Source organism: Amaranthus tricolor, chromosome 17, assembly GCF_026212465.1.
Source record: "Amaranthus tricolor cultivar Red isolate AtriRed21 chromosome 17, ASM2621246v1, whole genome shotgun sequence".
NCBI lineage: Eukaryota > Viridiplantae > Streptophyta > Magnoliopsida > Caryophyllales > Amaranthaceae > Amaranthus > Amaranthus tricolor.
This window is the reverse complement of record NC_080063.1, coordinates 14149605-14172537: the sequence shown is the minus strand read 5'-3', so window position 1 is coordinate 14172537 and position 22933 is coordinate 14149605. Positions and strand designations below refer to the sequence as shown.

Here is a 22933-nt window from a genome sequence, read left to right as displayed (position 1 = left end):
TGCTAATAACTCTGATCTTCAATCTGTGTTTTTTGTGTTTTTCACACAACAGTTTATTGCTTTAATATCAATCCTGGCTGTGCCAGTTATGTATAGTATGGACATAATGCATTCACATTTCCAAGTCTTCATTTATATATTTTTCGTGCAAGTACCACCTAAGGATGATGGAAGTAGACATCTAGGATACTATAAGTAGGCATTTAAGGATATTGAAACTGAAAATAGGCATTAACGATACTAAAGTAGGCATCAAGGATACGATAAGTAGATATTATGGACGATGTAATTAGGCATTAGGGATGATATAAGTAAGCATTAAGGACACAATAAGTAGACATAAGCTTTAATGGGTTGAGCCTAAGAAACGTCTCTCAGGAGATGAATCATGTGTACATGCATCTTCCAAGTCTTGTGCAACTGTCAAACACATTTCAGCATATGGTTCAGCACAAAATGACCTTGAAGACATGAATGTGGATGAAAACCACCATGAGCATCATAAGCAAGGATATTCCACATAAACTAGCATAGATCATGCCCAAGAACAGAATACAGCAGCTGCAGAAGAACAATACACAACAGTAGCAGCAACAGATCAGTACAGCAGATCAACTAGCGACCAGGCCACCTTGCACACACGTGGAGACCAAACCTGGGCACCAAGGACCTGGAATACTGTAGAAATGGAATCTTGGCACATGGGCCTAGCCATAAAGGGCCAAGAACCCTATTGATGACTCACCCAGCTCTCTGAAATCCATGCGCAAGGTCCCCCAGTCAGCAGGTCGAGGCTGAGATCAGAACTGATATTCTGACTTGATTTTGATGTTTCTGATTTTGTGTTTTAAAAGGCATGATGTAATGCACGTGATGTACTAGCCGTTAAGTAGTTAGAAACCTATATTTGCCTCTCATGAATATTGATGCAGTTTTGTGATTAATAAGAATTCTCTTCACTTTTTCTCAAAGTTACATTCCTCTTTTTGTGTGTGTTTGTCATTACAATCTCAGCTTTGCAAGAATGTGTGGAACATCTTCTATACTCTAACTGTGGAACAATTTAGAGTATCATCTTCCCTTATTTGAGTGAAACTCGAGGGAGGGTGTGTGGGGTCATTTCTCATTGTTAAGTGAAGCCAAATCAGAGGGTGACCAAGGCTGGCCTGAAAACCAAGAATTGGTTTCTTGGGTTGATTGGTGGTTATTTTGTGTGAGTTTGAGTCAATCATCCTCCACGCAATTGAGAGGACTGATTGTGGGCAAGATTAAGAATCCAGAGGACCCAATCTTAGTGCAGGAGACCAACAGTTTCAAAAAATAGCTTTTCATAAAAATCGCACTTGTCTAAAGTCAATGTTTAAAACAACAATTTTTATAAACACACTAAACAGCAACTATCAAGATCTAAGAGAGAATTTCTTTTTTGAAAATCGTTATCTTAGACAAATAATTAACTATAAGTAATATATAATATAATATAATATAATATAATTTTGAAAAACGTTATATACCAAATATTACTAGTTATTAGTATTAAATGGCTGAATTATCCAACCATCTAATTCAGATAAAATATTTACCAAAACACCCGCCATAAATTCGGATATCACTGATGAAACAATTAATATGGAACATGGCATTAACATGCAAATTTCTGACCTCTAAGCAATTATATTAGTAGCAAATGAAATATTTGTCAAAATCGATACGATGCTAAGAACTTTGATGAACGATAATAATAGCAATGAGCTAAACAAATGTTTGATAATGTAAAAATTGCAAAGAGACACAAAGATTTAAGGAGGTTCACCCAAAGATGGCTACGTCCTCCGTCGTGTGTAGTTTCTTGTTTATATTATATCAAAGGAGTATAAAAAAACACTCTTACAAATGAAGCATTACAATTGTGCAAGAGATAAAATCAAAAGGCAATGTGTTTGGCTTAGGGGTTATGTTTTATGATTTTTGTGTAAGTATGAGAGCTCTCTATTTATAAGAGAGATCACACTAAGTAACATTAAGTACATTAAAGCTATGAATAAATGATATAGAAACAGCCCCAAGTACTTGAAGAGTCAAAAACAGCATCCTAGGAGCATCAGTGACTTCACTCGACCAAAACAGGGGCTCGCTCAGTCTAGTGGCTTGGTCGAGTGGGCTGCAGGAAGTTTCTGGTTGCGTTCTGTCTGCTCACTCGACCCACCCTGGAGCTACTCGGTCGAGCGAACTAGTCGAGCGGCACTTCAGAGAGCTTCTGACAGCATTGCTCGACTCGCATAGTAGAGCATCTTGATTTAACCTTTGCACTTCTTCATTAAGTCCCATAACTCACATGAATAACTCACACTTCATTACCTCATTAATCCATACTTTTAATTACCATCATAAACTACAATCATCAAGACTCAACTTAATACACCCACATTAACACACACATTGGATTCCATCCAAGAGTTACACATAAATGCACACATCAATTGTGCACTCAAGTCACACAAATCTCGATCACCATGATTTAATTTTACTTTCCACAATTATTTTGTGACTGTGATAGAAGATAAACTATAAATGTACAAGAAATTTAAATATGGCTATGTTTATTATAGGCGAAATCAAAAAATAAAAGTTAAGCGGGCCGAAAAATATATGATTATGTAAGCAAATTGAGAGAATAGAAAACTGAGAGAATAGACTGTGTAAGTAGACAGTTTGGGCCGACCCCCAGCCAGCCTCCCATGTGGCTTTGCAACTATTATGATTGAGAGCAGGAACAATCAGCAAAGGAAGGAAAGTGTTGAATTTATAATTAGGAAAATTTGCAAGCAAACACCTTTTAAAACCCCTTTTTTATAAAGAAACACTTTTTATAATTTTTTTTGTAAAAAAACACCTTTTAAGAGACTTTTTTTTAAAAAAAAACACCTTAAATCAGTTTCTGGTGACTTTTGTCAACTTTCCGGCGTTGACTATGCCATTTGTCAACTTTCCGGCGTTGACTTTTGTTTTTATTTTTATTTTTATTTTTATTTTTATTATTAATATTATTTTTTTAAAATTTTATTTTTATTTTTATTTAAAAAAAATTAAAAATAATAATAATAATAATAATAATAATAATAATAATAATAATAATAATAATAAAAATAAAAACAAAAATAAAAAAATTAATAATTTTTTTAAAAATTTTTTTAAAAATTTTTTTATGATTATTTTTTTTATTATTATTTTTTTATTTTTCCTTTTGTTTTTATTTTTATTTTATTTTTAATTTTTATTATTATTATTTTTTTATTTTTGTTATTATTATTATTATTATTATTATTATTATTATTATTATTATTATTATTATTATTAATTTTTTTTTTAAATTTTATTTAAAATACAAATAAAAATAAAAATTAAAAAAATTAATATTAATAATAAAAATATAAATATAAATATAAACAAAAATAAAAAAAAAATTTTTAAAAAAATTTTAAAAAAATTAATAATAATAATAATAAAAATAAAAAGTATAAAAAATATAAATTTATTAATTTTTTTAAAAAAATTTTTTTAAAATTTTTTTTTGTTTTTATTTTTATTTTTATTTTTATTATTAATATTAATTTTTTTTATTTTTATTTTTATCATTATTTTAAAAAAAATTTAAAAAAAAATTAATAATAATAATAATAATAATAATAATAAAAATTAAACAAAAATAAAAAAATTAATAATAATAAAAATTAAAAATAAAATAAAAATAAAAACAAAAGTCAACGCCGGAAAGTTGACAAATGGCATAGTCAACGCCGGAAAGTTAACAAAAGTTACCGGAAACTGATTTAAGGTGTTTTTTTTAAAAAAAGTCTCTTAAAAGGTGTTTTTTTACAAAAAAAATTTAAAAGGTGTTTCTTTACAAAAAAGGGGTTTTAAAAGGTATTTCTTTACAAATTTCCCTTATAATTAAAGGAGAAATTAATGAATTAGGAAAATTAATTAAAGTAATACGATAAAAATGTAATATTAAACTAACAATAACACTAATGTTTAACAAAAGTCGCCAATCATCAAAATCGTATCAAATTAGACTAGTCAATTTATAATCAACTCTAAATTGACTCGAAATCTAATTAAAATCTATGATTTCTTATAACCCCAAAAAATTAAACTAAAATCCAAAACTGACTTCATTACATAAATCAAAAAGTATTAAGTTAAACCCAACTGTAATCAGAATCCATCCATTTTGACTTAATTTCCCAATTTTGTACCTCATTTCAGCTCTACATTATTGCTTTTTGGTCAAGACTCGCGCGATAGTTCTAGTTAGTTTTGGTATTTTGAGTTTTTTTTTTCTTTATTGAAGCCTTAAAAGCGGTTTACAGATCCTATATATTAGAATTTTTTAGAAAAAGATAAAAATTATTTGTCTTTTTCGAACAAAATTATTGAAAAAAAATCTACTCAAATTGGGTTGACCCAAATTGGCTGAAATCGAACATGTGTCTCAATTTGAAGTTAACCCGACCAAAAATAGCACGATCTGAACCCGCTACCAAATAAAAATAAAAAAAAAAAACAAAAGGAGAACATACTATCCAAAGTTAATGCTCATCATTCATACACACCTTACACCTTTATTTTCTACGACTCCTATAACAACTTTGAAAGAGTAATGAAGCTCCCCTTTGTTAAATTCTCCTTTACAACCCCTAACACCCACATGTACAACTTAACTTCATTAAACACATGCACATCATGCCACAACTAAATCCCAAACAAAAATAGTAATAATAACTTGAACTGCTAACCTACCATAAATAGTAATTAAACATAAAAGTCAAAGTTACCACAAGATAGTAAAACCCAGAAAGAAAAGTTGCCATAATTCGGCTTCATACATGAATTGCATGGATCTTGAACTCTCGGGTTAAGGTATTATCTTCCATCTACCCTGATCGTGACTTTGAATATGCCAACATAAATAGATTCTTTCCCCATTTAAACAAAAAAATATCAGGATGAATATATAATTAGCCAATAAATAATTACTTAGAAAATATACTCGATTTATGGCCACTGAATTACTGAAGCTAATATTCTACGCACCTCACTAAGTTAGCATTAAAATCCTCGAGGTGGTCAAAAGACGCAACGACTAATCCATTCACATTATAAAACTAAGGGATGAGCAAGAACCCACAATTGGGGCAACATAATGTTGATTCCCAAATCTTCACACTTTCGGGGAAAATCATGGAGGAAGACACCAATAAGGTTCGAGTTTCGAGTAGTTGCGCTGTTTATTAGTGAAAAAATGTACTTGCACGGTCATAGTCTTTAACTTCTCGATGCCTAATATCCGCTCTATCGTCAGTTTTTTGTCACTCGTCCTTGTAGTCGTGAGTTGCCACTGACTTAGTGCTATCTACTCCTCCCTTCCCTTGGTTTATAATGAAACACCAATATAAATCCTAAGTTCTCTCTTTCTCGTTCTTTCTACATTAAGCATGTTCTCTACACTCAAAGCTGTCAAAAGATTCTCATGTCAAGTAACAAAGACATTGTAGAGTATAGCAAACCTCTTACAAGGACAAACTAACAAGACCAATAGAACATCAGATATGGGCATATGGCAGATGGCATTGTTGAATGTTGAATTAGCCACGTATTCATAAGTGTCTAATGAACCACAAGAACTACCTGGAACCACATGGGCTGCCGCCTTAAATCGCCTCCCATTGTGTCTGCACTCAATTTAGATAACAAGATAAAGTTAGAGCATGATATCTAGGGGCATATGGAAGATAATTAGATAAAAACATTAACACTATGAAGGTAGAACAAGATATATAGTTAAAGAAAATACAAGTCATTAGTAATTTAACTCTCGTAAGATCATCGAATATATAGTGAAGGGAAATTAATAATAACAACCTACTCGGTTGAAAAAGTAATTAAATACTGTAACTTGAAAAATAAGATGATGTGTAACAACTGATGGACCCGAATCTTTTGGGATTAAAGTTGTGGTATTGTTGTCGTGTTGTGACTTGTCAATTCAATGCAAGCACGTTATCATACATCAGCAACAAAAATCCAGTTCGGATTTATTAGTGTAACTCACATTGATGGAGGTGTGTTCGATCACCTCGTAGCGTACTCTTTGGCTTGCACGTTTGAGAATGAAGTTGTGAGTGCAAAGAAGTATGGGAGCTTATGTTTTGGGTCAATCAATGAAATGATTGATGGTGATGATTTGGGGTGTCTTAATGAAGGCAAGGCACGAAGAATGGGAGGCTTTGAGATCTGCTCGAGGTCGAGCCTGTTTGGCTCAGGCGAGCCTTAATGCAGCAGGTTTCCAGTAACCTCAGTGAAAGCGCTCGACCGATCGAGTGGGCATGCAGAGGGTAAAACATAATGCTTTCTATTTCGTATCCGGTTTTGTTTGGGCTTTTAGCTATTAGCCCTAAGGCTCCCACATATGTCTTAGGACTATAATGAGGGATTTTGGGAGATCATTAGGTTTTATGTGAGAGCCTAATAGTGAGAGATAACTATGGTCTTACCCAAGAGAGTTTTCTCCACTTGTATTAGGGTATTTGAGGGAGATTGACATCAAGGTTCAATCTTTTGCTTTGAGAGTGTGTTCTTAAAGCTTGTAAGGTGAGTCATTAATGTATTCTTGCTTATATTAATGATAAAATACTTTGTTTGAGGGGGAGGTATCATTAGATACCTCATACATATTGTGTTGTTGTCCATTGTTGTTGGTGCTCTGTTTTTGGTGTTTACTTTGCATTTGTTTGTTGGTTGTTTCTTCACCATTGCCTTAACCCATTCACAACAATAAGATTTCATACGACTCGATAGAAAGATCTTCCTAAAATACAAAACTAAATTTCATATACATGAAAGATCAAAAGTTTCTACAATCAAAACTACAACTACACAAGAAACAACACAATATAAAAAGCCATACTACAATCTAACACACTTAAAATCTACAACCCCAAGTGCAAAATAGCTAATAGTAACATCATATAGAAATACCTAGTTTATATTTTCATGTACTCAGCTTAAATTTCGCCACAAAAATAGCTATAGTTAGATAAATTTTATTGATGATACGATCAAAAATGCGGAAAATGGAATGTCTCCATGCATCCTTGAGAACGAAAGAAGCGCAAACTCCCCAGAATCCACAAAAGAAGCCGAGTCCTAGGCTTACATACAATCCTAGATAGAAGTTGTCATCTGATGTTTGTTCCGGTGAGACATCTCCTTCTTGCTCGAGGGGGCATACAGTAGAGAGTTGTAGTCCACAAAGATTAACATTCCCTTCAAAGGCTTCAACTCCAAATATATCGAGTGTTGATGGAATCGGACCAGAAAGGCGATTGAAGAACAGATCAACGAAATCTAACTGCTGGAACTTGCCAAGTTGTGAAGGGATAGCCCCATCAACAAGTTATTTGCTAAGTTCAACGTTTTCAGGGGTGAAATAAGCTCAAGAAAATCTGGTATGATACCTGAAATGGAATTTTTTGATAGATCAAGATGTTCAAGTGCATTCAAATTCTTAAATGCATCAGGAATTTTACCAGAAATTAAGTTGTTTGACAGGGAAAGTAATGTAACAGACTTGAGGTTTCCGATTGTATCGGGAATCATTCCTGTCAGTCAATTATTAGATAGATCGAGATGAACTAAAACAGAATTTACATCTCCGAATTTCACTAGGAATATGACCTTCGAGTTTATTATTAGAAAGATCAAGATATGAAAGAACATGCATATTTCTAAATGAGCTTGGAATCAATCCTACAAGTGAGTTATATGATAGATCAAGGTATTCGAGAAACTCGAGTTTTTCCATTCCACCAAGAATTATTCCCTCAAGGTTATTATCAGAAAGATCGAGATACGAAAGAGTATGCATATTCGTTAAAGTGTTTGGAATAGGCCCAGAAATTGAATTACCAGAAAAGTCAAGGAATTCAAGGGATTCAAGTATTGCTATTGCAGTTGGGATGGTTCCTTCAATTGAATTATGGGACAAGTCAAAATGTTTAAGATGAACATTAACTGTACTCGAGTTGAACAACCACTGAATAATGTAAGAATCATTTAAATCATTTTCAGCAAGACTAATAACTTCAAATTTGGATGAAGAATTAATTTGAAAAAGAGGCTCATAACTTATTGATGGAAGATTACATCTATCTAACCAAACATTCGTTAAGGACAGAAGAGTGTTAATAATGTCGAACCAGCTCATGGCATGGCTAAAATCAAGATTAACCGGATCTTGTGGTAAGTCTCCTAGAGGACCTAGACTCTAGGGGTGCTCAACGGGCCGAGCCCCATTTAAAGCCCTTATTCAGCCCGTTGTTAGAAGGATTTTATAAGGGCCGAGTTGAAAATGGGTCGGATCGAAAACGGGCACTACTATAATAAATATGAAGTGAGATACAAAAGGGCTTAATAAGGGCCAAAAACTGGCCTTTGTAAATAGCATAATTGATAGATAATTTAATTTTTACAAATAATAATGCCAATGAGGATTATTGATGTTCTACAATTTAATCATTATACATTGATCAATGAATATTATAATAATTTTAGTAATGAAAACAGGCCAGGTTGGGTCGTGCCGGACTTTCAAAGCGTAGCTCATGTAACACCCATATTAAGTTTTAACGGTCCTTATCCAACCTGGCCCATATTTGCTTAAGGCCGGTCCAACCCTAATCCGACCCATTGAACATCCCTAACCTAGACTATAAAACGGACTGAGAGAGGTTGATATTTTTAAGTTGGATAAGGAACCAATAAAACTAGGAATTGATTGAGATTTGAGCATATTAGAACTGAGGTCTAAGTACTCTAAATGCTTTAAATAAGCAAGAGAATCATCTAAAGTTTTTGTTATATTTAGGACTTAAATGGCCATTGAGATCAAGCCTAATAATAAGACCTGTTTGGTTACTACAACTTACACCATTCCATTTACAACAATCAGATTGTTGACTTCCCCAAGAGATTATACTGCTGCAATAATCATTTTTTATGTCATTTTTGAATTTCAGCAAAGCTTCTCTTTCTATTTCAAAACAAGCGATGTTTTTCTGGGCTATAGTATTTAAATGTTGAGATACTAAAATTAGAAATAGAATTAGCAGCAGATGAAAAGATGATTTGAAAGAAAGGGTGTTTGCTAATCATTCTCAAAAGTGGATTGATAATTTCGATTTGGTTTGGTTTGGTTTTGTTTGGTTTGCTTGTGTTGTTGAACAAGTCAGCATATATACTTTAGTGCTTTATACTCTCTTTTCCCACCAAATTTACCCCGTAGGCATTAATTTGACAGGAAACTCAAGAATAAGGAGACAAGTAAATTTTGTAGGATAGTGGAAAAAAGGTATAGATGAGATAAATATGTAAGTTTAATCTATTGATGAGAATTAAAAAGAGTATAGGTCATGGCTAAAAATATAAATGGGACAAATTTTGTGAGATAGAATGAGTAGGTTGACAAAAGTCAAGGATGTGAATGATTAAGTCAACAAAATTAATGTCAGCAGTTTCAGTTTTAGTCAAAATTTATGTCATTAGTTCTTTTTTTACCTTGTGAAGTAGACTATTCTATTACACTATGTTTGGATAATAATTTTGAAGAGAAAAGAAGAAAAAGAAAGAGGAGGGAAAAGGAAAGAGATAAAAGGAAAAAAAAAATTATTTGTTTAGGAGGAAATAGAAAGGAAATGAAGGGAGATAAGGATTTATCCTTCAAATCTTTTCAACTTTGAAAAGATTAATACCTTGACAAAAATCATTCATTCAATCCGTATAAATCCCTTTCCTCACATTTTATTAACCAAACAAGGGATCTCTCATCCCTCAAAATCCTTCACCTTCCTTTCCCTCTATTTTCTTCCTTCCAAACATAGTGTTATTGCTAGAGAAATTTCAGTATAGTAAACCAAGAGAATAAGATTCTAGAAAAACTTGGTCGCAGGTATAGAAAATCACTTCCAGAGCGACAAATGAATATTCCAAATTATGCCAAGATTGATTTTACAATGGGTCTCTGATCAACATCATTGAGTTCGGTGCGATTATAGGCATCAACGAGTCAGGTCAACCTACAAGTTAAATGCAGGTTGATGTCGATGATTTTGCAAGATGGGTCAATTATTACAACCCTTCGACTTAAAACCAACAAAATCTTATTCTCCTCAGTCCTCCCCTATGTATCATCCCACACCAGATGCATCTCCCAAACCAGAAAGGTGAAGAAGACACTGTACTTCACTCAATAGTGCACCATTCAGATTTGCTGCTTTCTGACCAAACCATCATTTAATAGTATGTTGTATCCTTGTCATATTTTCCGTTTTCCATCCTTCTAGACGTGACCTCCAGAGGTTTATAATGAAACACCAGTCTAAATCCCAAGTTCTCTGCACACTTGAACAATATTCTCTCGCTTTCTACGTTAAACGTCTACTCTACACTCAAAGCTGTTACAGATTCTATTGTCAAGTAACAAACACATTGTACAATTTAGCAAAGCACACAGAACAACAAATTTACATGGTCAATGAACAAGGAAGAGCTAACAAAATCAACAGAAGACAGACACGGGAGATGAGATTGCTTAACAAGGCATGAATCGATAAGAGTGTCCGAGATTGCTGAACTAGTTGTGTAGAATGTCCGTGTAGCGACGTAACTAAAAATGAGGTGGGGAGAAAGTATCAAGACACGATGACCTGAAAACCACAACCAACTATAACTGAACAATTAATCAGATTTTAACATAGAACAAAAACACTAAGCACACAATCAAGTAAAAACCATGAAAGTCCAATACTGCAAATTTTACCATTTAATACCAGCAATTCATCCAATAGGAATTATTTTCAACTTCCTCGGCACTTCACACTTCCATGTCCTTCTGTCTTCATCTGCACTAACCTCATATCTACATCCAAAAAGGGCAAAACATTCTACATATAGAGCAACTATTCTACATATAGAGCAACTTTCAGTTGAATCAACACACGCATTATGCAGTTTCCTCAACCGCACAGCACAACTAATACTCAAGCACCAGATGAACATTATGCTAGCTAAAAAGATAAAGGTTGGTCCCTTTAAAAAAATGTCAAGCTCGAATACAAAAGAAGTGCAAATTAGAAGAAGTTTTCTGGGTAAAGGGAAAACGTATAGATTATATAAGACAAAGTCATTACCTTCAGCTCAAATTCCCACAACAGTGTAAAATATCGGCTGCATCACTGCATTGTACAAGTTTTGATGTAACAGCAACTGAAGTATAGATCGAATTAAGCTATATCATCTTCATTAATCATAAAAGTGGTTTCGCGAATGTTACCACAGGTCCACAGACAGTAAAGACACAAAGGTAAATGCTCCTTCAACTACTAGATCCTTTACACACTACTGTCGTATTTTTGCTTAACCCTGTCACTAATGCTTCACCGTCCATTCACATGAAGATAATAAAGACGAAAAAGCAGTCACATTCCCGTGTTCTATGGGACATAAGTCCATTAACTGTGGGCGTATTCTCATATATGATACATCATCTACATAACTAGTCAATGCAAACACGCAAACACGTTATCATACATCGACAATTTAACAACTTATTTTTTATTTTGATTTTTGTAGGGAAAATAAGATTTGACACAGCTGAAAAGTAAGATCATCCCAAAATATAAAATTAAATTTCATATAAATAATAATTAAAAAAAGTTTCTACAATCGAATTATAACTTCAAAACAAACAACACCATATCAAAAGCCATAAAACTATGTAACTCGCTTCAAATCTACGGAAATACCTCAATATCTCAGTGGACTACAAGGTAAAACCCTTCAAATAATCAGGATCACGCTTAGCACGCTCTTGGAACTTTTTGAACCATCGATCCAAGATATCCATGGGCACAATCAATTTGCTACCATCCACACCACAAAATGACTGCATAAAATTAAAGAGATTCTCCCCAACCTTAAGTGCTGTGTGCTCAATCTTCTTGTCAGCAGCAAAGTCAAGAGATGGAAGGGACGACAAATCTTGGACAGAAACCCCAATCTTTGCAGAAAGTGGTACAGCATTAGCTGTAAGCTGGAACTGGCCTTGGCTTCCAGGCTCAGGCCAAAGTAGAGAAAGAACAGCAGATGGACGGGCTATAGTGACAGCCCCGCAATACACAAAGGCTGAACCAGGGGATTGAACATAAACTGCTAAAGCTTTGTCTGCAGGAAGGGTGAAGCTGTTGAGCAAGAAAATACACATTTCTTTGATTTGATCATATGCTTCTCCTGCCATTGTCATACATTTAACTAAGCCTGGGAATCGTATAATACAAATTTATTAAACAACAAGCTAATAAAAGACATGTTTACCCACAAAATGGTTCATATCAAGAACCCAATGGAATGTATCAATTTGGGAAAAGGTAGAAATGTCAATTGGGAAACTTCGGTTGGGAAATACCACTCCGAACATGTTTAGTCTGCTCCGTTTCAACCTTCAACCTGTCATGCAGTGAGTAATCTGTTGGCAAGCAAAAAATGGCAAAAGTAAATCCCTAAGAGTGACTTCAAACATCTGATTACTGATACCAACATGAACAGAATTTGTAGTGTGCGTCAAAGATTGTGGCTCACTCTGTTTAGTAATCATGACCCAACATTACTACTCAAAAGATTCAGCTAAAATTTCTGTCGGTATATTTTACAATCAATCAATCTACAAAGATAAAAAAAAATAATGTTCTGGTGAGGGCCGGTAGATCACGCTACCTAAGTATACACTGTCAATAAATTTAATTTCTAAAAAAATTGCTTTATTATCATCAGAATGAGAAGACTTTCAAGTTGAAATATTCTTCCTAGAATCAATCATGTCTTTATGGTAGAAAATCCACAGAATTGTCGGTATAACATGAAGCACTCTTCTTCAATAGCAGTTTAACTCCATCTCGGTTACAAATTATCCAAACAAATGATAATAAATTCCTCCACGTCACTTCCTCTCCTTTCCCTCCATCTCGTTTCTCTCCAATTTGGTTAGTATTAAGAGAGTGGAGGTTGAGGACGGATGGGTGAACCCAAGGAAATTTGGTCTGCTGCATTTCTGGAGGAAAATACTAAAACAATGGAGGTCTCTTTACCCCCAAAATACTTTAATTTTAATTTCATGTCAAACCAAACAAGGAACAAATAGGAATGTGTAAGCCAAAACCAAACACCCCTAAGACACAAATCATCCAAAGACTTCCATTTTCCTAGTTAAAATATTTGTAATACCAGAATATTAATTAATTACCCATCAAAACCAGGGGCGAAGCTAAGATTTTGAATTGGAGGGCCAAATTGTTGATATACTAGCAAATTATTTACTATATAAAAACTAGTTAAACTATAAAAATTTTAAAATCATATATATTGAAATAAACTTAAATCGTAGCAAAAACTATAATTAACAATTAGAGTTGAATCTTCCCTACAATTTTCCCTTTTGAAAAAAATAAGTTTTTTTTGACTCCATATAATTGCATTGTAAGTCTAAAAAACACTATTAAAATTAAGATAGCAAAAATATAAACACACCAAAAAAGATGAATGCGAAATTATAAAAGATAAAGAATAATCATTACAATATAAATTTATTCGTCTATTAAAAAATAATAGTTCAAATTAGGGTTTGATCCCGTTAACCTTAGAGTACAGATGTGTTACTCCAATCATTGAGTTATAGTAATTTTTATTATATTTTTGCATTCTTTAAACTATATATCAATTTCGTAAGGGGGGCCACAACCAAAATTACATGGGATCGTATTTTCAACAAAGGGAGCTAGGCCTCCCCCGGCCCCTCATGTGGCTTCGCCATGATCAAAATATAGCTAACTTATGTATAAATTCAAATGCTATACACCATAGCTGGAAGGGTATCTTTGATAAGGATCAAGGTTAATGAAGTAGAACTTCAAGATGCAATTGTGAAAAATTCAAGTTCAAGGTTTATATTCTATAATTCACTTTAAAACCATGATCAAATCTAACACCACAAATTTTCAACCACAATATGAAATTTATTTCAATAAAATAACTACATGATTCAAAGTAATTAAGAGAAACGGGTCGTGCCTTAGTGCCTCAGTGGTGGCAACCGGCAAGCACCATATTCCCCTGGCACCTTGATTCATTTCTCGTCGAATCCTCTCTCTGCTTACCTTACCCAAAATATAATTCAAAGTACCTAAACAGCTAACTGAAAGATTGAAATTTCAAAGCTTCCATCAAGCAATCATATTATAATCAACCAAGCGAAATTTGCAATTTATATAAAATGAACTTTAAATAATTCAAACTATCTCACTACATGGATTCATCCAAACTTTCATCAAACAAAATCAAACTACAATAAACCCTTAAATTACAACGCAGCCAAAGAGTACAGTTAAATAGTAAAGCAAGAACAGTAAACATTAAAAAATTTAAAACACTAACCTAGGGTTTCTTCTGATTTCAAGAGGGGAGAGAAAAAACGCTGAGCTTGACTGTGGATACTCGAAAGGGCGTGGTGAACAATGAACATAAGTGAAGAGGGATAAAGAGAGAGTAGGTTCTAGATTCTTCTGGATGATTTTTTGCCAAGTTTCTGGAAATTGGAAATGATAGTTCCAGATGGAACTAGGTCTGAATTCTGAAAGTGAATATTCGTTAATCTCTTGGGCCTTTGCCCCGTTGGTTGGATTGGGCCTGTAGCTTTATTTTTCAGAAAATTGAAAAAAATAAAATTATTTAACAATTTTATTCCAAAAACAAGTTTCGTGAAAACTTTATTTCCAAAATAAGCGTCCGTACATTCAAACTTAGGTTTGGTGTAAAAACGTTGTTACTAACAGCGAAACAAAAAAAAAATTAGTAAAGCCTCAAGTCGCTGTTAGTAACAACGACTTAAGGAGTTGACTGGTCAATTCCTTAATCTCGTAGGTTGGAATAAGGAAGTAACTGAAATGACGAAGAAGAAGGAGAACTAGAAACTTAAAACGCATTAAGTCGCTGTTAGTAACAGCGACTTGAAACTTTAATAATTTTTTTTCTTTTTTTTTATTTCGCTGTTAGTAACAGCGACATTACACCAAGCCTAGGTTTGAATGTACAGACGCTTATTTTGGGAATAAAGTTTTCATGAAGCTTGTTTTTGGAATAAAATTGTTAAATAATCTTATTTCTTTCAAATTTTCTATTTTTCACAAATTTATGTATGGACGGACTCAATGTGAAAAGTAGCTCAATAATAAAAAAATTTGTAAGAGTAATACTTGGTTTAAATAGCCCAATAACAAAAACTTTTAGCTTATGAGCTTCTTGTTTTGAGGTCGTTTCGCCGTGAGAAGGTCTCATAGAAGATGGGCCAAAATTTTTAGCTTATCTGCTACTTGTTTTGAGGTCACCTTACCGTGAGATGGCCTCATACAAGATGGGCTGTTTTTTTTTTTGGATTATAGAGTAGAACGTGAGCTTACCTGAGACAAGACCCAATCTCAGATGAGAAATATATACTTGTTCTGGCTCTACCCTATTATTGTGCAACTACTCCTGTCAGACAGTCTCTTAGTATAATGACTTCAAAATAAAAAATTTATATTATGAAAATATGTATTAATTGGATTAACTCATATATGAGGCCGATCTCTTAGTAAAACCATATAATAACCAATTTCATCTCAATTTATTGTAACGAAAACAACCAAGGAGTTTATAGTTTATAATACTAATTTAGCACTTAGCAGTACAGTTCCTAGATATCACAAAAAATTTTTAAATTTTAATACATGATCTTAATTACTCTAGTAAAAAAATGAAAGAAACTGTTGTTGCTAATTTAAATTATTAATTTAAGATTAGAAAAGAGAAAATATGAAGTATTTAATTAAAGGAAAAAATAATTTTAAAGATACAAATTTTAAACTTTTGCTTTATCTTTTAAAAGTTTCAACGATTAACATAATTTGCTTTGAAAGATTTCTTTGACCGTCAAACTTAACTAAAATATTAACAATATCATCATTATCATCATACTTATTGTATCCCACTCATAGGGACTATGAGCAGGGTTTGGAGAGAGAATGAAGACGGTAATCCATGCCCATGAAAGAAAATGCGGCCATAGAGTCCCCGACTCAAGATAAATCCTCTGAAAATGTTATTCCTGCAGTTACTCATAAGGCTGCATCTTACAACATAAGTTTGACCTTTAATAGTAATTAACAAATGAATATAAATAAAAAAATACTAAGCATATAAAAAATAAGAAAAGTAAAAGCTAAGTATAAACAAGTCAAAGAGCGATATATGAAAGACAAGGAACAAGAACAACATGTAAAGGGAAAGTATCAGTATTCTAAGACATGAATAAGATACCTTCAACTACCTCTATCTCTGATCAGGTCTTGAGAGAGGTGTAACTCATGCAAGTCCCTTTTTATCTGTTCCTCCCATGCTCTCATGCGTCTTCCTCGATTTCTCTTACGCTCCACTATGATTCTTTCGCTCCTTCTCACAGGGCATCATATGTCTTTTTGTTCACATGTCCAAACCATCTTAACCTATTTTTATTCATCTTTGAGGAAAGAGGAGTAACCCTTAACTTCTCTCTAAACTCCTGGTTCCTTATTCTATCCATCATCGTGTATCCGCACATCCATCTCAGCATACACACTTCTGTAACTTTTATCTTAAGTTCAAACGTCTTCTTTACTTGCCAATATTTTGTCGATACAACATAGCTGGCCTAATAGCAACTCTGTAAAATTTACCTTTTAATTTACTAGGAAACTTCCTATCACATAGCACCCCAGTGGTTGCTCGCCACTTGAGCCAATATGCATCCGATGAGTAACACCTTCGTCAATCTCTCCATTACTTAGAATCACCGATCTTAAATACCTGGAATTAGTCGTACATGCCACAACTTATTCACCTATAATCACTTCTAGCTCACCTATCGGCTCTGTCTCACTAAAGTCGTATCGCAAATATTTTGTCTTCGAATGACTTATGCGCAATCCTCTACCTTCTAAAAGTGCCCTCAACTCTTTCAATTTCTAATTTACTACTCCTCCTTAGTTTGTGCTACCAAGTACCAACAGGATATCGTCCGCAAATAGCAGTATGATCTAGTCTCCCAAATAGATTTAAAAATCTGCTCCGTGATAATTGTAAAAATAAATGAAGTTAGCCTAAAACTCAAATTGACAGGTAAAATTTCTAATTGAATGGTTAGGGAAGTTTGACAATTGTGGGAAAGAGGTAGAAGCAGTCTACATCAAAGAGGAGGAAAATGAGGATCAAAGTATTGAAAAAAGATTAAAATGGAAAAGAGATCATAATTGACAAAAAAAAGATAGGAGAGGATGAAAGATAAAGAGGGTTTAAAAGGATGAGGAGAAGATGATAATTGATAATCCATGATTTCAAATTACTAAAAACAAAAAATGGTGTAAATTTGAATTGTTCAAAAGATAAAGCAAAATTGAAATCTTTAAAAATAAAAAAGAGAAAGTTCATACTATTGAAATCAATCTTTCCAAAAGCAAAAGATCCATAAATTATAATGTGATTAAATTTTAAATAATATAAATAAAAGTTAGTTGAATATAATACTTTCTCTCTATATTAAAAATATTATTATTTGTAAAGTGTGAATGTATTATTATGTTAGGCAAAATATAATTCACAGTTTATACAAGTACATACCTTATTTTCATTCTTTTCAAATCATACTCATATAATAATATAAATAGGAAAAATAATTGAAAGTCATATTATAAACATTGGAATAGTGAATCCAGCAACCAGATTTAAAAGGATGAAAAATAAAATTGCGGTGAGCGTGGATCGAACACGCGACCTTCAGATCTTCAGTCTGACGCTCTCCCAACTGAGCTATCCCCGCTATTGATACTGATGTTTCCAAGTTTAAATATATATAATATTAAATTCATACTTTTCGTTACAACTTTTCTACTCCGGGCCCGCGTGGTCCAAACAAATCGTGCTTGGCTGCTAGCTATAAGCCTATAACAACTGTTTCCATTTTCTTTTTGATTTCAAAATTAAATTCACATCAAAAGAGAACAATTTAATTTAACATAGAACTAAAATTTAATTTCAAAAAAAAGAACTAAACTGCTTTTTTATTTTAAGTTAATTTAAAAAAAAAACAATTGTCAAAATCTTCTTATAAAAACTGATTTTTTGTCAAAAGCTAATTGTATAAATTGTTTTATCAAAAACTACCTAAAATTTATTTTTTTTTGTCAAATATTAACTACTGATGAGCCTTTTTGATTAAAATTGAAAAAGAAGAGTGAATTAGGTGGGTTAAAAGATATAATTTCTTTTTGTGTTTTCTGACACAAATCAGAATCACGTGACTTTTACATGTCCATTCTAAGTGAAAGTTGAATATATCTCAATTATAAGAAGGTAGTGCGTGATAAAGAAAATTATTTTTGGGCAGTATTAGGTAAATTCTTATAAAACGCAAATTTTTTATAGGTAGTTTATAATATGTCAAAAAAATTATTCTAGGTAATTTTTGATAAAAAGTTAGTTTTAATAGAGATTTTTAACAATAATTCTTAAATTAAAGAAATAATAATATTGAAGGAGACCCTAAGGCTTGATTATAATGAAATGAGCAACTTGAATAAATTGCATCATTCAAGAAATAATTTTGTTCCTCATTTATCCTTGATTAGGCTCTTTCCTTGGATTTTGATAAGTTCCAAAAGATGCATTCTAGTATTGCCATTGTTGGTATATTATAATAAGTAGTGTACCACTAATATTGATCATGTCATCCATGAATTTAAAAGGTCTTAATTATATGAATTCAATTCACATGGTTTTACACATGCTAGTTGCCACTAATATTTGTAATCGCACTTCCTTTGTCACCACTAACTAATTTGACACAATTACAATCAGAAATTTAAAGAAAGAATGTAAGTCACGAATAAAATAAAAATAAAATAAATTTAATATAAAAGACAAAAAAAAATCGAACAATTTATATACTTGGCTTATGAAATATGTATATCTCTGTTTTACTTGATAATATGTTGTGATTCACAATAATTTTTAATTTTTGAATATATAAGACTAAAAAGAAAAATTTGACAAATTAAATACTTGGCTTACAATAATTTTTATTTTTTGGTGTGAAATTTGCCAGCTAAAACACGTATACAAATTTGTGCTTATGATGGAAGCGTGAATGATAACGAGAGGGAGCTACAAAACAAACTTATTCTTATCCGTCTTATTCTTTAGCCCCTACATGGCAAACTAAAATACTTTCTCCGTTTTGTTTTAGTTGCAACATAAGAATTTTACATGAAGTTCAATGTATTAATTTCATCCTTAATATCTCTAATTATGTATAATTAAAAATTAGAAAAATTTGATATTAATAATCTTTACACCGAGACGAATCAAACAAGATCTCACTTGATTATGTTTTAACTTATAAATTAAAAATTAATCACAGATTAAAAGAGCTAAGTTAATAGTGTATATATTTTCAATGTTGCAACTAAATTGGAACGAAGGTAGTACATTATTAGCGTTTATTGCTTTTGGAAAATTTCGGCAAGTAGGGAACTACAACTAATTAATTTATTATTATGCATTTGTCAATTTTATAAAATAAGGATGTATATAGACATCGTTCTCTTTCAAAGGATACCAATTAATATATGCATTTGTAATTTGTAATGAAAAAAATTTTATTCATATATATTGAGAGTAGGTGGTATATAAATTTAATATACACTAAAATAATACACAAAATTTAAGGAAAGTGATTTATAAAGTACAATTACCTAACTCCTAAAATTGACGAGCAATTGTCTTTGTTGTGAATATTATATTGGACATTTAACGAAAGAGAATGAAGATGAAAACAAACTAACAACAAAGCTAAAGCTAACACAACAATGAAAACTTACAATTCAATCAAGAGCGGATCTAGGAAGGTGCAGCACATCACATTTGTGCTAGGGACAATTAAATAAAAAAAATAAAAAATAAAAAAAAAAATTGAAATCTCTTAGAGAGGTGAAGTGTTCAACAGAGTAGGTGGCAAGGGATTAACATAGGGTAGAAGAAGGGAATGAATTATTCCTTCTACATACCTTTTAGCTTATGTTTGCTTTTAAAATATGCTTCAACTTTATTATTCCTTCTACATACTTCCTTCATTCTGATATTGTTGTTACATTTGCATAGATACTGAAATTAAAAAAAGTGATTAACCTACACTGTAGCTGATTGTTTACTTTATAGAGTATAGTATTTTATTATTGTTGATTGAAAAAGAAAAAGGAAAAATAGGTTGTTAGGTTACTTTATAGAGTATAATATAGTATTTTATTATAGAGTATAGAGTATAGAGTATGATAAAAATAGGGGTAGGTAGAACTTTAAATGATTGTTTTATTACTAAAAACGGAAATGTAGCAAGTAATATGAAATTGCCAAAAATAGAAAATATAGCGGGTATTATGGAACGAAGGAAGTACATTTTTGCTTATTAAGTACTTCAACTTTATTATTTTTTTTAAATTTTCATTAGCATTAGTATTTTAGAATTTTTTAATGGTATTTACACGAGCATGTTTATTTTTCTTATGTCATTTATAAAGTATTATGTCGCTGATTTTGTAGCTGCAATAGCCAATAGGAGTACCTTACACCCGTCGGTGGCTTAATTTTCAATATAAATCATCATGTGGGTCTCTATATTAAAACCTGGTAAACAACCAGCGTGGCAAAGGACATTTTTTTATCGTACATACTTTTAATATGAAATTAATATGTAATAAATTTGTGAGATTATATCTAGAAATTAATATGAAATAAATTTTTTTTAAGATTTAAAATGAAAAATATAGCGAATTAAACGAGACACAATAAATAGCATTTTTTTAGGGGTAAGTAAACCAATACATTTCTATGGTTAATTAAGATTTATTTTAATTTTGTTTAATTCATTAAAAATGAGAGTAAAAGTGTTTAAAATAGACTCAACAATTTCATATTCATCCCACCTTATAACTGAGGGACTTTTTGTTTACTCTTATATGGGCGGAAAACCATTTTCATAAGTGTAGCAAAATTATTTAATATAAAAAATATTACATATTAAGGAACCATCTTTACCAAAAACTTAAGCTGATGGTTGAAGCCCCAAGATATATTATATATTATAATATGCCTCCTCACATGAGAGTCCATTAGGCTAGAAGTGTGGATGCGCATATACGCTGAATATTCCACTTTCAATGAGAGGTGATTGAAATTCGAACCCGTATCCTCTTATCACGTTAGCTCTGATACCATGTCAAGAAACCAACTTAACCAAAACCTTAAGCCGATGGTTGAGATCCCATGATATGTTATATACTTTAACAGTACATGTTAATTAATTTTTATGTCACTTTGAATTCGCCATAAAATTTTCATAATATTCTAAGATTGAATTTTAAGTTGTATTTCCTTTGTTTCATTATAGTTGCTATATTTGACTTTTTACGCAAATTCAATGTACTAATTGTACATTTATATATTGAATTATACACATTTAAAAATTATAAAAAGTTAATAATTATGAAAATATGTGATTAGACGATTCAAACAAAAGCCAACGTAACTATATTTTAGCTTACACATTAGCGGCAATATATAAAAAAGCTTAAACGATTATTAATGTCCATAACCGAAATGTAACGAGTATTTCCAAACGAAAGAAGTAACAAATGCATAAGTACAGTTATATTATTATTATTAAATAAACACTAAATCAACAACTTGACAGTTATGACATAAATGACTAAAAAAATTTTAAAAAAATTCTATCATTTAAAAAGCAAATGTATTTGTTGAGTACAAGTATTCCGACAACATTAATATTGATAAGTTAAAAAAATAAAATTAACTTATTTAATACTTGTATCAGAATTAAAAAGTCCCACTTCACATTCTTATGTCTAAAAAGAAAAGAAAGAATTCAATTACCTTTAGGACAGATATCAGTAATATGTCCAAAATTATAACATTTCAAGGTAGATGGCTGGGTACGAATAATTAAGAAGGAAGCAGAGTAACTGTTAAGTTTAAGAAAATTAATGAAAGTAGCCCAAAATAAAACAAAAATAATAATTTCTCCGAATTCATTTGAAGTTAGAAATAAAGAATATTCAATTTAAAGATATAGAAACTTGTATAAGGTTTTACTAAATGCTCTGAATACATAATTTAATGTGTAAAAAGAAAATAAAAACATAAATTATTAGTAGTATATGTTTGAGTCTGAGCTTCTGAACTATTAATTTTTTGTCCCTTTAAATTTGCATCATATGATTCAAAAATTTTCACTTATATATTAATCATGTGATGCAAAATCAAAGAAACGGAAGAATATACGGTGTGAATACTATCGAGTCTCGACATTCGTACAAAATAATGCAATTTAGACCCTTACAAATTATAACTCTTCAGTTGGTTGGAAATTGCAATTCGAGGCCCAAGGGGTAATAGTCTCTTTTAGATATGTCAAATTTTAATCTAACCTAAAATTGATATGAAATTCGATAGAAAATTAATGGGTTATGACTTTGAAAATTATAATATGTAATTCAAAAATGACCTGATCCAAATATATTAGACAAAATCGGATTAAACCATGCCAAAATTCAAACTTCGTCATTTTGACAATTTTTCATAATATTGTAAGCTATTTTTGGTTTTGCATCATTATTTTTTTAGTCAAGACTCACCACGTTTCTAGTCAATTTTTTATTCAAAGTCAAAAAATATTTATTAA

At 31.7% G+C, this 22933-nt stretch overlaps 2 protein-coding genes and 1 non-coding gene across 5 annotated transcripts; all 3 read right to left on the bottom strand.

Moving 5' to 3' along the window:
- Nucleotides 1-5492: 5492 nt before the first annotated feature.
- Nucleotides 5493-10882, bottom strand: LOC130803778 (receptor-like protein 53). The gene is made up of 10 exons (XM_057667978.1): nucleotides 10852-10882; nucleotides 10615-10766; nucleotides 10259-10337; nucleotides 8991-9148; nucleotides 7741-8098; nucleotides 7521-7664; nucleotides 7224-7410; nucleotides 6728-6871; nucleotides 5592-5735; nucleotides 5493-5517 (listed from the first exon to the last, which is right to left on the bottom strand). The coding sequence occupies exons 1-10, from the start codon at nucleotides 10880-10882 to the stop codon at nucleotides 5493-5495; spliced, it is 1422 nt and encodes a 473-aa protein (XP_057523961.1).
- Nucleotides 10883-11725: 843 nt separating this feature from the next.
- Nucleotides 11726-14852, bottom strand: LOC130804211 (protein OPI10 homolog). Of its 3 annotated transcripts, XM_057668576.1 has the most exons (4): nucleotides 14545-14714; nucleotides 14182-14305; nucleotides 12433-12583; nucleotides 11726-12348 (listed from the first exon to the last, which is right to left on the bottom strand). In XM_057668576.1, exons 3-4 carry the CDS (start codon nucleotides 12533-12535, stop codon nucleotides 11882-11884), a joined length of 570 nt encoding a protein of 189 aa, XP_057524559.1. In that variant the 5' UTR covers nucleotides 12536-12583; nucleotides 14182-14305; nucleotides 14545-14714; the 3' UTR covers nucleotides 11726-11881. The 3 variants fall into 3 exon arrangements, with proteins under 3 accessions (XP_057524559.1, XP_057524558.1, XP_057524560.1); XM_057668575.1 differs by lacking the exon at nucleotides 14182-14305 and having other exon boundaries at nucleotides 14545-14852; XM_057668577.1 differs by lacking the exon at nucleotides 14182-14305 and having other exon boundaries at nucleotides 12433-12564; nucleotides 14545-14852.
- A 3073-nt stretch (nucleotides 14853-17925) lies between these two features.
- On the bottom strand, nucleotides 17926-17998 carry TRNAF-GAA (transfer RNA phenylalanine (anticodon GAA)). The gene has a single exon. It is a non-coding gene; the product is annotated as a tRNA-Phe (tRNA).
- Nucleotides 17999-22933: the final 4935 nt, after the last annotated feature.

Coding starts and splice junctions, on each gene's coding strand:
- LOC130804211 (XM_057668575.1), bottom strand. CDS start 12,535: ATGTTCGGAGTGGTATTTCCCAACCGAAGTTTCCCAATTGACATTTCT. Junction 12,349..12,432: donor TGATATGAACCATTTTGTGG/GTAAACATGTCT, acceptor TGACAATGGCAG/GAGAAGCATATGATCAAATC.
- LOC130803778 (XM_057667978.1), bottom strand. CDS start 10,882: ATGGTAAAATTTGCAGTATTGGACTTTCATG. Junction 10,767..10,851: donor TGCAGTATTGGACTTTCATG/GTTTTTACTTGA, acceptor TGTGGTTTTCAG/GTCATCGTGTCTTGATACTT. Junction 7,411..7,520: donor ATCAAAAAATTCCATTTCAG/GTATCATACCAG, acceptor TCCAGCAGTTAG/ATTTCGTTGATCTGTTCTTC.